Raw genomic sequence first — 16,111 nt, forward strand, 5'->3', positions numbered from 1 at the left:
AAAAAAAAAAAAAAAAAAAAGGTATCTGATAAGCTTGTCTGCCTTCTGAAAAGGACACATATTGACATTGACAGGCTGCTGGACCTACTGCTATGATGTTGTGTGAAGAGAAGCAGAATAAGATTACTTAAATAGCAGGACAAGAGCCTTGTATGAAATGGGATTAAAGTGTTGTATAGTTCTTAACATGTAGATGTTTCTGAACCCCAACTCCAACCTTTTCCAGGTTTATCCATTACTACACTGAATAAACCTTGATGAAGAAGTTCCATCATCTTTACCTTTTAGTGGAATGTACAAGATAATTCACCATAAAAATCTGTTGATTACCTGCTGTGACTCAAAGTCTTTTAGCTCAAAATATATTTGTTGCAGTGCTTCAGCATGCAGCTGAGTTACTGAATTTCACCCTTCATGGAGCTTCACTGCAAGCTAAAGACAGTCTACAGAAAACATGGTAGTCTTTTTACTTAATAACCCTACAATATTTCTAAATATTTCATAACTTCTATATTGTAAGTTGGAGCAAAAACATATTTGAAAGGACTTTTAGAAATAAAAAATGTGCACTTGACCAACACCAAACTATGAAAGCAGGTCTTGAAACAACCAATAGTGAACATATATTCTTTTAGAAAACAAAAACTGTTCATTATAGGGTGCATACAGACATTCAGGAACATTAGGGAGAGGTTAAATTGAGTTAGAAATGGCCACCTGATCTAAGATAAGTTGGCACTGGGGGAGGGCATTAGTGGGAGGGCGGACTAGGGAGGATTGGGGGGGAAGTAGGCTCTGGGAAGCGGCTGGGGGAGAAACAAATATCCTGGTGCCAGGGAGGGGCTAAGGAAAGTGCAGCTCCAGGGCTAGGGTCAGTGTGTGAGCTTTTCCAGCCCTGGGGTTGTGCTGGGAACTGTGCAGATCAGGACAGTTATATAGGTCTAAAAATGGCAAACCCAATCTAAGTTAGACTACCTCAAAGGCAGAGTTAACTCAGATCAGGCCATCCACTTTTAGACCCATCTAACTGTCCTGAACATCTGTACAGCTCACACTTAGATCGACCTAACTAGGGATCTAAGTGTAAGGTCAGCACCTGGGCGAGCTAAGTTAGATTGGGTGGTCATTTTTAATATAATTTAACCTCCCCCCAACCTCCCCAAATGTCCATATGCACCTGTAATTTGGAGCCAATAGCAGAGTGCTTTTATGGTCTCAAAATGGACTTTCTGGTCCTCCTTTGTTGTTATAATATACTATGGTTACAAAGTTTTCTACGCAATTACTATATAGGGGCCCAAGTCACCAAGTCTGGATCTGAATTTTATTGGATCAAGAGTTCTTGAACTCAGGGTTTGGTCCAGACAGACCTCTGACTTTTAATATGACTTGAATTTCAACAAATTGTTCATGATTAATATCGAAGAAACAGGTTCTTGGTGATTTTTACCAATTTTTCTCATTAAAATTCTTTTTTAAGTGAATTCCTTGTTGCTAAACATAAACACTCATATATACATACATGGGATATGCTGCTTCACTGCTTTTTTTTTCTTTTTGCTATCAAGATGATCCAAAAGAATGTCATACAATATGAATTATCACACTGGAGTTTCTATGTTTTTTCAGAATATGCAACTTATTTGAAAATCACTGATATTATATTATTGTTATATCAAAAATATTTTTCAGTTAGAATTTATACACAAATATATTATAATATTTATTACATACATGGGAGCACAAAAATTTAATTGACGTCTCAGTGAGAAACACCATACAACATGCACAGAGGATGTTCACAAAAGTTACCGTGACTGGCGTTCTAAAAAAACTCCTACAATACCCAGATTCAGATTAAATGAGGTATTTATCATGCTTTTTATTCTGAATGGAATAGCCCACATAAAAATTCATCAGGAAACAGTTTTCATTAAGTTTTGGGCAAACCTAGAGTACAGCGGTAATTGTACAAATGCACCACAGCTGACCTTACATGAAAAAAGCATGCTCATAATTTCTTGGCTTCATTCCAAAATAAACTCAACTGGTTTCACACAAAGTAAACTATTCTTGTGGCAATCTACTGTGGATCTCTGATTTTAAAAATATAAACTTTAAAAAATGTGATCTGGCTTGCTTTTACAAAATGAGGGGTTACTTTTTCCCTGCAGCTGGAATATAAAGGGTAACTGCATTTATTTATTTTTCCCTAGGGAAGTAGCACCCTCCATATCACATTGCTTAGTGTTACAAAATGTGACACCAATATACCATGCTTCCTTCTTTTGCTATTTAACCTCTCTAAAATAACATTAAACTTATAAAGACAAAGAATTAGACAACTCTTCAAAAGCCACACGCACAAGAAATATACTTTCATTCCATGCAGTCAGTATCTAGTTATAGAAAGCAGCAAAGAGGGACATGTTTAAATGTAACTCCAGCTTTGACTGATTCTGTTACTTACCCTTCATCTGTCTGCTGTCTGTTGAATAAGCCAGGCACAGCTCAAATTTCTGGCTTTCATTTTCCTCCATTGTCCCTGCCTACTGCACAAGCTTTCCTCTCAAACTTTAAAACTGCAGCTTGAAAAACTACCAGAAACAGCCTCCAGGAAAAAAAAGGAAACCACCCTCCTCTACAGCACAAAGTTCCTTTAAAAAATGAACTGCATTCCAGAAGTCCAAGTATTCACTCTGGATCGGTAATGGTCCTCAGTGGAATGGTGGGCAGTACTTCCAGAGGCTGCTGCTGCAGCTTGCTGCTGCTGCTGAAATAGTCCCTGAGCACTTCTCAGTGTGGGCCCCAACAGGTGATGGTCTTTTCTGCAGGCAAGATCCTAGCCTGCTTGTTTTCCACAGCCCCCAACTACACATATCCTGCAGCCAAGTAGCATTATGAAAGAGAACATTTCAAACATGATTACAGGCCTGAATCTCTGCTGGAATCCGAATCCTTCGCTTTTTAAATCTCTGTCATGGGACAAAGCCTTTCCACAGAGTATTTTTTTTAAACACATAACCACTGAGCCCACAACATTCCTGATAAATGCTTCTCTGCCTTTCTTAACATGCAGTTTAAAAGTAATTCATTATGTAAACACTCTGAGGTTTTGTTTTTTGGTGAATACTTTCAAGCTGTTCACAGAGTAAGTAGAATGAATTTAAAACATATAGAGACAGGCCTTTTAGCAAAGCCAACAGAAAGGAGCATAAACTACAGTAAGCTATATGGGAGATGGAACGTTGGCTAGCACAGACTTTTGAAGTGCAAATAACCACAGATACAACAACAAATCATAATTTTTCTTCTAGTTAGATTGGAAGCAGGAAGCCTGCAGGAGAAGCAGTAGACCCACTAGGCTGCAAGATAGTACAGCAAGTGACAGAGGAGGATCAGTTTTCACCACATGATCCAACAGAGAATACCAGACTGGAATCTTGTCTATTAAGGTGGTGAAGCCGAGGCATGATCACAGATAAATGAGTAAAAAGAAGACGTGCTGGAACAAACTGAAAAATTAAGGAACATCACATTACCAAGAGCAGGAGGCATATCCATCCAAGAGTTCTGAACAGACTTAAAAATGAAGCGTAGCAAAGGTTCTAAAAATATATGCAGTTTCCCATTAAAATCAGGCATTACATTGGAGCTATGTCTGACAGGATAGGTAATATAGTAGCTATGATTTAAAAGAAAATAAAAGTCACTTGGGTAAGCCGGGGAATTCCAACCTGACTTCAGGATACGTAAATACTTGACACCCGCACAATGAAGAAAGGTTGTAAGGGAACTGCTTCTGGAGGTTCCTTCTTGTGGGAGTATCTGGATGAAATGGTCAAACTTTTTATTTAGATGTTTGTGTGAAGAATTGTTGTAATTTTTCTTAAATTTAGTAAAGAAACTCAAAGAACATACCATATTTCCCTGAATCCAAGATGACTCTGAATTTAAGATGACCACCTCTCCAACAACTAGATTTTATAAATGAAAAATTATAAATTTCTTTAAATTCTCCATGTATAGAATCTAATTAGTGGAAGATTGTTTTAAATTTGTCCCATCCACTGCTGTGGTGGAGAAAGCAGAAACAAGGGAAGAAGGCCCCCTGTGCCCGTCACCCCTGCTGCCTGCATGTCCCACCATGTGTCCCTTGTCACGTGCCTCTCGGTGCCTGTGCCTGCCCCTGCCTCCCATCCCTTGCCCTCATGCCTCTGTATGGCTCCCATTCCCTGTTTTCCCACCCCTTGATCCCCACAGCAGCCTTCCCCCTCACCCTTTGCTCCCTCCACACTGGTGCCTGTCCCTCCATGCCCTTCCTTTACACCCCTGCTTCCCCTTCCGGCCTGTCCCCTCACTTCCCATGCCTGTTACTGACCCCTCAACTCCCTGTCTCCCGAGCACCTGCCCACCCTGCAACCTGCCTCCTTCACCCTTTGCCCTCTGTGCCTGTGTAGGCCCCCTTACCTCCTCACCCTCTACCCCTGCTGCAGTCTGCCCTGCCACCCACTTTCCCCCATGCCTGTGCCTGATCCCTTCTGCCTGTTTGTACCTGCCCCCCACAACCCTCTGCCTCCTCCTTTACCTTCTTCTCAGGCACTCAGGAGCAGTGACACCCCCAGCCCAGCCTGGCCAGGGACAAGTGTCTGCAGGTCCCAGCCAACCCGAGTCAGGGCTGGAGGGACTGGAGCAAAAGGTAAGGAGAAGCAGGGGGTGGGGGAACAAGTTGCAGGGAAGAGTAGGGAGTAGGGGGGCAGGTCTAGGAATAGGAGGAAGAGGCAGGAGGCAGGCTGCAGGTTCCTCCCTTCCTCCCCTGCTGTGGTCCTGCCAGCTGTAAGCCTGCCCCCCCACCCCCAGCTATCCTGACTTGGGGCAGACAGCAGCTCATTTCTGGCTTCAGCCCCAAGCCTGGGTCCTAAGCCGGAGTTGAGCTACTACCTGCCTGGGGCAGGTACTTCAATCCAAGATGAGTCCTGTTTCCCTGCCCCCGATGGTGATTGGGGAAAAAACCCTCGTCTTGGATTTGAGTAAATTTCCCTTATCTAAAATAGAGAAATTTCAAATCCTGTAATTACCATTAACAATATTAAACTACTAAATAATTTCAGTAACAATTCTTGGAAACTGCAGAAGTTTCCAGCAATTCAAAACACCAAATGCAATACCTATATGAAAGATCTAAATATTAGCATGCTATTTAAGATCTGCAATATTACATGCTAACTGTTCCGAATAAAAACGATTCTCTAGCAATCCAGCAATTAAAAAAACATACTGCGAGATGTACAGTTTTTCTACTGTAATATTTTATTAACCTGAAATTACATTACACACACACTGATTTTTGCATTAGAGGCCCAAAAATGATGGGCATCGAATTCAATTGCAGTTGAGCTCTGTCACACTGGAGACCATGCCTTTAATGGCAACTTCTGGAAGATCTTGTAGATGTTATGAACAGTCAGATGGAACTGGAACACAGTAAAACAGAACTCTTGCAAGCATCCCACACACTAAGGCTATGTACTGACAGTCAGAAAAACCCAAGGCAGAATCAATCCAACCTTTGTGGGGTTTCTTTAAACTGAAAATATTGGATCATGAGCAAACATAACATACGTTCACTCTGGGGATGTGGGTGGTGGGGGGGATGCATTACTGCACACTTCCCAGTCTGGCAGCTGAGCAGGGCCATCCTTGATTGGCTGTCAGGCACATGCCCCCAGCCCCTGCTGTGACTGCAAACCCTCCCCTGCCCAGAGACCTGGGCTTCCAGAACTGGTAGTCATGGTGGCTTATCCACCCCCAGCAATGGCCCTCCTAGCTGGGGTCAGCTCAGTGTAAGGCCCCACTGTGGTGGGGGCTTTCCCCCTGCAACTCGACTGGGAGATCGTCCCATTCCTGCCCCTGTGCTGGTCTCGGTCTCTCAGCCAAGGTGGACAAGGGCTGAGGAACATAACCCCCCTTCCCCAGCCACCACACCCCACAGCTGGGATCTGCACAGTGCAGGGGGGGACCCCACAGCCTGGCTTTCCTTTTTGCAGCCTAGCTGAGTAATCACCCCAGCACCGCTCCCATGCCGGACCCACCCTCTCAGCCAAATGGGATGGGGGGGACACACAGAGCCCCCCGCCCTAGCCATGGCCCCCTACTTGGGGTCTGCACAGTGTGGGTGGCCCCCCACAACAGGGGCTTTTCTCCCCACAGCCTGACTTTCTTCTCTTGTAGCCTAGCTGGGCGATTGAGGCTGGGTGATTGCCCAACTGGGCTGTAGGAAGGAAAGCTAAGCTGCAGGGGGAAAGCCCCTGTTGCTGCCCTCCCTGCCCCCCTATGTTGTTTTAGACTCCTGATCTAATGCCAAAGAAACAATTTTGAAAGTTTGGGGTCTGAATCCCCTTAAAATAGACCACAACATGATTGGGGGTTGGGGAGAGAAAACTACTACTATGAAACCCAGAATTAATATAGCAATGTATGACTAAAAGGGATTCCTGGATCATCAAGTCCAGTCATCTTTTACCACAGACAACCTATATAATCCTTGCCTAAACTGATCAACTACATCTTAAAACTATTAAGGTATTTTACCTGTATTGCTTTTCTGGAAGGTTGTTGCAGAACCTCAGTCCTGTAATGGTTAGACATCTTCTAATTTGTAGTCTGAATTTAGTTATGACCAATTAAAATCCATGTGTTCTTGTGCCAACAATTGCCCTTTAGAATTTAAGAAATTTGTCTTACAGATAAAGAAATATTGCTGCTACTCTAACTTTAATGGTGATGCTTTGCTAAATGCATCCTAGGCTAAAGTTTGCCTTTTGATCAAACTATTAGAATTTTCCAAGAAAAGGAAGTCCCTTGTTTTCTGGGGACCAGAAAGCTCTGATCAGAGTACTGAATCAGAAAAAAGGAAGCCCAACAAGCTCCTATAGCTCCCACCCCTTGACAAGTTTAATATATACAGCTGAACTTGCACAACACATAAGCCAAGGTCTCATTGATTTTGCAGCAGCATTACCTGGGAATCTCCATATAAGGCTGAATTGTTCTTGAACAATCTTTCCACTATAGTAGGTACAAAATCAGACTTCAGCTTGGGACATAAATGTCTTGTTCTAATTTTCTCTTGAACAAACATATATTTTGTGATCAGTACTATAAAAATTAACACTTACATTTTTCAAGATGTTTCTATGAGCCCTTTCTTCCCCGAATCCCATAGCAGTGATGCTCTACAGCAGTGGTGTTCAAACTTTTTGGCTGGAGGACCAGATGGGCAATGCCCAGGCCATCCATGAGCTGGACCTGGCTGATGATCCCTGGCATGGGGCAGTCATGACAGGGACCAGTCTGGCAGCACAGAGGGAAGCAGGGGACATCCTAGCTCCAACCTGACCCTGTGGGGGGCAAGGGGTAGAGAAGGGGCATGGCCCAGCCCCACAGAGGAAAGGGGTGTGGCCAAGCCCCAATCCAGCCACATAGCAGGAGGGAGCATGGCCTAGGTCCACAGGCAGAAAGGGGACATGGTCTATCTCCAGCTCATCCCCATGGGAGGAAGGAGGCTTGAGCCAGCCCCAACCTGTCCCCTGTGAGGACAGGGGATGTGGTCCAACCCCGTCCATCCTGGATGGGGAGTGACTTGGCCCCAACCTGCTGTGTGGGGCTCAGGGTTTGGGAATTTGGCAGTGGTGGAGGTTGCCTGTATTTATTACCACTGCTTCCCTGCAGCCAAATTTCCCAATCTGTGGGGAGACCCGCAGACCTGATACCTATGGCTCCGCAGCCACATTTGGTCTGTGGGCCAGAGGTTGAGCTCCCTAGACCTACAGGATCTTTCTCCCATCACAGGACAGTTTTTTTAAGTCTTCAAAACTCAATTGCCTGAAAAGAAGCTGGATGTACTTAGAACAATTTGCAAGAATTGCTTTTTGTCTGCAGATTTACATTGATAACTTTCACATTCACATGTGATGATTTCAATGTTACATCTTACAAGTCATCTCACACCTTGTTTAGACATGAAATGTAGCAGCATAAATAGTATTAGGAGAGACAGGCCTTTATTCCACAAGGATCGGTTCTCAACAAATAACACTCCCTGTACTGAATGATCTTTGCTGAGCCCCAAGTTAAATGCACAGTACACAATTATGCATTCGCTCTTTCTCTGTACAGGCAATACAAAGGACCAAGCCACATCCAAAATTGTTATTCTCAGCCAAAATCAGCTTAGTACTTAACTGTAAACTCATGTTGCCTAATATCCTTCTGCATTGTGAATGTTCCAAGAGGGAGTATAGTTTTGTGATGGAAGGAAGGCCTGCAGCCCTGCAAAACTTAGGATAACCTCAAGAGGTGCATCCAGACAAGCCTGTATGTGCTGTTTGCCACATCTCTAAGCAGTTTGAGACACAGCAAGGCATACTGGGAACAAAAAAACACTAAGCAGCAAAAGGCACACTGGGAACAATAAAACTTTGCCCAACTGATCTCTCTCTCTCTCTCTCTCTCTCTCACTATATATGTATGTATGTATGTATGTATGTATGTATGTATGTATATAGTTGTCTTTTGTTTTAATTGTGGAAGAACATGGATTTTTGGAGTATTTTAAAGAGTGAATTTGGGATTTTTTTATCAGAGATTTTGCAGTTTTAAAATAGGGAACACCAGGATTCCTGCTAGTGAGGCAGGACCCAGGCAGAGGAGCCTGCTCAGGGCTGGCACCCGGGACCCAGCTGGAGGTAGCTGACCTCCTGGCCACTCAGGGCCAGGAGGACATGCTTTGACAGTTCAAAGCAGGCCACCACACCGAGAACATCTTCCAGGGAATAGGTGCCCAGATGGCAGGGTGGCAGCACACATGGCAATAGTGCCATACAAAGGCCAACCGTGCAGCTACAGCCCACTGGCAGCTGGTCCAGAGGTGCAGATGCCTCTGCTATAGCTGTGCAGTCCCTGTCTGGGTCTGGCAGGTGCACAGCCTTGGGGCCACATGCTGTCACAGGTGGCAGCAGGTCATAGTCAGGCAGCAGTCCCCACTGCCAGACTGCTGCAGTGGGTAGAAGGTTCAGAGAAATCTTAGGTTAGGGCTGCTTCAGCAGTACATCTGGCACAAGGTGCCAGATACCAAGTGGATGGGTCTCAGAAGCTCCTGAGATCAAGTTGCCCTGAGCTGCTTGCCAGGGCAGCTTTTTATACTGCTGGGGACAGTACAGGTGCTGGCCCCAGGCTCTAGCTCCCCCTGCCTGCAGATCCAGGAAGAGCTGGGAAAAGTTATTTTGCCCCAAGTGGTACAACTTGCCTCACACCAAAGTACGTGTCCGGGCACATGTGCTGGGGCAAAAATCCCTGGATCAAATTTGTGCCGCTCCTACTTAAGCTGCTGCAAGCACACGTGTCAGCATGTGTGGACACACCCAAGGATACCAAGGTAGCTAGAGATAAAACTGGCAATTTTATAGTGATGTCCTATGAAGACGACTGGGTGGAGACTATCTGGTTGAGAGTATTAACTGTAAAATTAGAAGTTAAAGTTAGATGAATCTTACTAGTTTCAGCACACTTGTCTTCATGCATACCAGAACTGCTACATTTTTGCCTTTCAAAATTAAGTAATGTGAAGCAACCAGCTTTCAAATGATTTCCATACAGAACCATAAATCACCTTAGTTATGCTTGAAATTCAGCCCAGGTATGCTAACAGTCTGGAAGAAGGATGAATTTGATTTTTTCTTGGACTTCAAAGTGTAAACACTGATAATATGTAAAATCTGGGCATGCAATAATAAATTTTCAGAACTGCAGGTGTGGCAAATTTTCAACATAGCAGGTCTGGAATTAAAAATACCATTGCTATTGACAGTAAATAGCATGTACATATTTAATAGGAGGCTGAAAATGTACCTCTCAAACTGGATATCATGGAGTAGGTATCACCTGCCTCCAAGACAAAACCATAACAACAATTTTTTGGCTCTGTCTAAACTATTTTGACACATCCAATCACAATTTTTGGAAAAGTAACTTAAATAGGCCTTCACTAATATATGATCATTAATAAACTTGATTAACCAGTTCACAGCAAGCAAGCATAACTTCATTCATCCAGAAATAAAAGCAATTCTTTTTAATTACTTTATTCAGATATGGACCTAATTAGAAGAACATTTGCTAATAAAATATTCAGCTTTAATTATATTAAAAATTAATGGTCCAGAATCACTTAAAACACTTTTGTTTTACTATGTACATAAAAACAACAATTAACAAATGCTGACTGAGCTTAATTAGGTACATTTACAGTACACAATACTGGCTGAAGCACTTACTCATATCTGATGTAACTGGGGAGTTAACTTACTGATTGCTATATCACAAGATATATATGTGTCTTGACACATCACATACAATTTACCCAAAATTAACTAGCAGCAGTGTGGCATAATCTGTACTAGAGAAACCCAATCTACACCCTATCTTTTGGTGAAAATAAGCAGTAGATATAATAATGTCTGTTCTTTCACTAAATTTAAGGAATCCATTCTGTAAATTTAAGGAATCCACATTCAAGTAACATGGAACAGACAAAGGACAAGAAGATTTTCAATGTTTGGGCTTAAGTAGCACCCTCCATGTGTTGTTTATTACACATCACTTTTAAAAAGGTGGCAGGATATTGCCTGAATTCTCTGGGAGATGGAGACAACCACTTTGCACGACAAGGTCCATACCAGAGTAACTGTCCAAGGCATTAAACAGCCAGTAATTGTTCCTATGTAACCTTGAGGAATTGAATAGCTGAGCAGACACTCTATTAGTTATGGAACCTTCAACTCCGGGGCACTGATACATATCTGGTTGTTTGTTGGTAGCAAACAGAAGTCATTTGTACCAGACAAATTTTGCTTAGATTAAAATCAGAGAAAGTAATTTTTAGTGTAAGATCCTGGACTGACTATGGGATCACTAAAAATCATCATGGTAGTAGTTCTTATTTCACTTTTTAAGAACTTAAGAGAAAGCTTGGGGCTGAATGGACCTGGAAAAAGTGAACCGTGCTGTCACTTGTAGAGGTCATCTTGCCTGCTCAGTGCTGAAACTCACAAACAAGCCAAGTGAACATATTTGTATGCTATCATGTTGTTCTATGGGCAGGTCATGAACTTCAGTCACTGGCACCATCTAAAACTAAATTCATTTCTAAAGCAAAATGATTGTGTTCAAGCAGTGTAACATAAAGCCGTAACATTAGCTCGCATGAACAAAATGAAATAAAAAAAAGTGAAGTTTTTCAGTGTCAATCCACAAAGCAGAGTTGTGAAGCAAATTGTTTTTTACCCCGCTTTTAGATTAAACTATTTTCTGGTAATATGGAATATTATAGATTCATAGATTTGAAGGCTCAAAGGGACTTCTATAGTCTGACCTGCATTCCACAGACCCCAGGACTGCCTGAATTAATTTTTGTTTCAGATCCAAAAACAGTAGTTAAATTGGAGCGTATCTTTTAGAAAAGCACTGAGCTGTGATTTAAAAACTGCCAATGATGGGCAATCCAACACAATCTTTGTTAAGTTGTTCCAATCCTAAATATGTGTACCTTCCGTTCAGTCCACCTAGCTTCAACTTCCAGTCATTAGATCCAGCTAAGCATCTGTTTGCTAGACTGAAATGATTAGATTTCTGTGCCTTATGTGCATACTTACAGGCTGTAATCAAGTCACCCTTCTCTTTTATAAGACTGAACTTCATAAGTCTCTCTTCTAAAGAATGTTTACCAGTCCTTTAGTGACTTTTTTGAACCCATTCCAGTTTTTCAACATCTTTCTTGAAGTGTTGACAGCAGCACTGGACAAAACAGTCCAGCAGCAGTCATCAAATACATAGGAAATATGTATTTTCTCAGCTTCCTCTAGATAAATGTTAAATAGCCAGGAAATAATCCCAGCAGGTCCTCACTAGAAATATAGCTCAACAATGATTTCCTGGTCGCAGTTTTATTTTGCGACTGATCCGTTTGTCCAGTTTTAATCTATTTAATATGACATAGTGATTCTGTATCATTCTAGTTCCTTAGTCACGATATTTTGCAGCACCAAGTCAAATGCCTTCCAGAAGGGTATGTATTACATTAGTACTACTTCATTTAATATCCACACTTTTAATCCATGAAAAAGCATAAAGTTAGACAATTTTATTTTCCACAAACCCATAGTGATTCACATTAATAATACTGCAGTGCTAACTAGCCTGCTAGCAGCACTATGGAGACGCAGCTACATACCTTTGAGTTTATGAGACAGACTGACTAAAGCACTGCAGAGTACTTGAGGATGCTACTGTTGGGTACAGAAAATTTCCTACTTTGATGTGATTAAAATATGTTCTTGCGAGTCATTTTGTGGAGCACAGCAGGTTCACAAATTTGTATGCCTAAACACACGTGCGAAGAGAGGCTATGGATGAATGAAAACATAGTAAGGCCAAGATGAAATCCTCTGCACAGAACACAAAACTCAAAAAACACATTGCATGCAGACTCCCTTACTCAGAGAAGTACATTATAAACAGGCAACTGGGCATAGATGAAGTCTAGACATTTCTGTGGGACAGAGGCTTCAAAATGACTTATCGTGGTGCTTCACCATAGGACTAAAGCAGGCTACTAGCCAGAAGCAAACTGGTGGCCATGCTGGAATGCTCTTATCAATGTAGCATTGCATTTCCCCATGCATTCAGTCCAACTCCCCAATTTCCGAGTTGTGCTACTCTGCAATACTCCACCTGCCTTTCAGGATCAAGCATCATGTAATGTCAGTAGTCTCCATTATTAAAAAGGGTTTCTGCATGGTTCAGGATGTGATGATAGCATGTGATGATCCTTCCATTTTTTATTGTCAACTCAACTCAAGCCTTTCTCCGTAGATATATGTAGTTATAACTACCTGATGGCCATTTGGTCTCCTTACATGAAATAGCTGCAGGTCCCACTTCAAGACAAGGAACCCTGGAGTGATTCTAGTCTCTCCCCAAAACAGGACTGCATATTGTGAAAGACTACTGCACAACTTAAAAAGCTCTCACAATAAAAAAAATGTATTGATATTCAGACTATAATTTCTTCCTTGTCTTAAAACTATATGTGCCAACTTGTTGGATAATGTTATATGGCTGGACACCTACAACTTCTATGGGTAAGCTCAGACCATCAAACACTTTGTATGCATGATGAAACATTTTTTTTTTTTCCCTGAAATTCTTCCACCTTCCCTATACCTCCAGGTATTCAAAATATGTGATGAAGCTTTGAAAACAGTAAATATTAAAACATCCTATAGGGGATAGGACTAGAAGCAATGATCTCCAACTATAGCAGAGGAAGTTTAGGTTGGAGATTAGGAAGACCACCTTGACTCTGAGGGTGGTCAAGCATTGGAAAAGGCCAAATAAAGAAGTTGTGGAATTTCCATCTCTGGACATTTTCAAGAGCAGGTTAGACAGACACTTGGCTGGGATGGTTTAGACACTGATTGTGACTAAGTAGGGGGCTGGACTAGATGACCTTGTGAGGTGCCTTCCAACCCTACTTTCCTACGATCCTGTACAGCAAACCACAGAAAAAATTATAGTTATCATAAACAAGCATTATTTTTCCAGTAGAACAAAACTTAACAGAACGTGCAACATGTCAGTTGTTCTCTTTCTAACTGAATCTTATCTGCTTCAGTAAGCCTGGACACCATCGACCAACCACGAAATAATTTAATAAAATGTTTGCCTTTAAACAGTAAAATAGAATAAAACTCAAAGAAGATAATTACATGAGCATTCTGTTTTAATGTGAGATTGTGCCTTAATTTGTTCTTGTTTTCATGTTATAATTTTATTAAAACGAACAAAGATTATATTGCAGCATTGCTGCCACCACTAGGACTACACTCCATTCAAAATGCTGGAATGTTGCCATATCAGCCTTCACATAGGCATCTAACCAAGAATACATGAAACATACAATATCAACTGTAGTAAACAATGTGGCTTGGTTTAAAACTACACACATTGAAAAAAAGTTAACTTCTGTTTTTGTGAGACACCAAACAAATAATTGTGTAGAAAGAAATGACCTTTTGTTCTTGGCAGTTTCAATAGCTAGAGTTTAATTAAATAAAAACTGTACGTGGGTGGGAACAAACACGGCGTGGGGGATGTTTTTGAGGAAAGTGAGGGAGAAGAGAAAAGAAAATAATTTTGAATACATCTACTGTATCTTCAAATTCTATTTTTCCCTAAAGTCAAGTATTTCAGTTCTGAACCATTCTTTTTTGGATGAACTGTTTGTTCAACAGGGCTGTGGTGAGCAGGACTCCAGCCTTTGACTCTAAATTGGTCCAGCTTTTTAGTAATGCCAGAACCACAGACAATTTCTGAAACATGGCTTATTGCTGGTTTTACTCATGTCTACAAGATCTGTTTGTACGTAACAGAAGACGTACTCTAGTGATCAAAGGGTAGCAAGCTCGTCTCTATAAATTATAATTATATTTGCAAGGAATCATGACAGCCTGTTTAATACAGATCTTATAAAGTACACATGGAAATTTTAAGATTGCTAGAAGATTGCATTTTTGTTTGAGCACAGCTTGAAGAATGTCACTTGATTTAATAAGAAATACAAAGGGTACTTTGATGGCTCTTGAGTCTTTTAAAAATAAAATATAAAGCAACAGAAGTCAATTTCATTCTAGCTACTTTCAGAACATGCTCCCAAAGGTACTGGAAGCATTATTTCAATTATCAGTAGACAATCATTAAAAATTGACACAATGGTAGTAGTATTACTAGCATAAAAAAAACCTTCATAGGATTCCTTTCTATAAAATTGCTTCTTTTTATTGGCTTTCAGACAATACTCAAAGTACATTTTAAATCTTTTGTTCACAACCAGGAGAAATGTCCTTTGTTTTAAATAAAAGTTAAGATTCACATGCAATCACTTGATTCCAGGAGCTGTGAGCGTAAGAAAAATACAATACACTGCAAGACTCTCAATCAAATGATGAGTTGACATATCTCAGAAGTGATAAGTCAACACAGGGCACATCTACATGTACATTAATGCGCGGTTGCTACTGCGCATTAAGTTTAGTACCTCTAATATGAGGTACTACATAAATGCACAGTAGCTGGGACTACTGTGCAGTAGCAATGGTGCATGGTCTTTTTCTGATGCTTAATGAGAAGCAGACAAATTCTATTGTGCATTAGTGCATTAGCACAGTTTTGCCATGATGCACTAATGCACAGCAGAATTAGTCGCTGTGCATTAAGAATCTTGTGTAGATGTGCCCACCATATTCTAAATATTTCTTGTTGCTGTTTCTCCCAGTCGCCCACTCTAAATTCTACAGTCCATTGAAAATGGCAGGAAGATATTTGAGAGGAGAGTGCCAACAGGACATTATGTTCTTATGACTGCAGGATTTGTTTTCTAACAACCTGGAGAATCACAGGGGCAGATTCTGGCTTCATTTGAATCCATGCAGCCCCACTGGCTTGTGTTTACAAAAAAAATATTTGTATTCTTTGTGTGCATGAATTCTGCCTGAAAACAGAATTGTAAGACCTTCATTTTCAGTACATATTGATATTTTCTCCTGCACTCTTCACTTTTGGTAAATATCTAGAAGCAAACTAAATAAATAAAAAGCTCTGGGACCATCCCACACTGCCAACGCATCATTAAACTAGCTACCTAGCGAGAAAGTAATTACTGCTGACTAGAGTTATTCATAGTCTGTGTAAATGTTACTTTACCTGATCTTTGCAGATACACACGTATTTTACTACATCAACTTAGACATATGAAAACAGTTTGGTATTTATAACTTCATGGCTTCACAATGCTTAAGGCCACAAGGAATGATTCAGTTATCTTATCTTACATCCTGTATATCACAGAGCATTACTTTTCACCTCGATAACCTCCTTTCTAAGCCCAAAGAGTACACTTAGGTGGATAAAGTACTTCAGTCCTCAGAAAACTAAACTGTGTGCCCCAGGTAGAGAATAAGAGAGACTGAGGTGCTATCCATGGTTGAGATTCATT

At 41.2% G+C, this 16,111-nt stretch overlaps 1 protein-coding gene across 11 annotated transcripts in view; it reads right to left on the bottom strand.

The window, feature by feature from the left end:
* KIAA1217 (KIAA1217 ortholog) overlaps positions 1-16,111 on the bottom strand; it is a 423,945-nt gene that overhangs the window by 357,479 nt on the left and 50,355 nt on the right. Inside the window, exon 1 of one of the 11 annotated variants that reach the window (XR_002095810.1) lies at positions 2,471-2,902. The exons of 1 other annotated variant lie outside the window; for it this stretch is intronic. Coding sequence is in view for 9 of the 10 variants with exons in the window: in XM_019508283.1 (XP_019363828.1) it covers positions 2,471-2,540 (70 nt within the window). In the remaining variant the exon portion in view is untranslated. Of the gene's footprint in view, positions 1-2,470; positions 2,904-16,111 lie in introns of those variants that run through there. 9 more of the 11 variants (XM_019508283.1, XM_019508286.1, XM_019508282.1 and 6 more) reach the window with 9 other exon arrangements.

This window comes from Gavialis gangeticus, unplaced genomic scaffold (genome assembly GCF_001723915.1).
Source record: "Gavialis gangeticus isolate Ggan-Ray unplaced genomic scaffold, GavGan_comp1, whole genome shotgun sequence".
In the NCBI taxonomy this organism is placed as follows: Eukaryota; Metazoa; Chordata; order Crocodylia; family Gavialidae; genus Gavialis; species Gavialis gangeticus.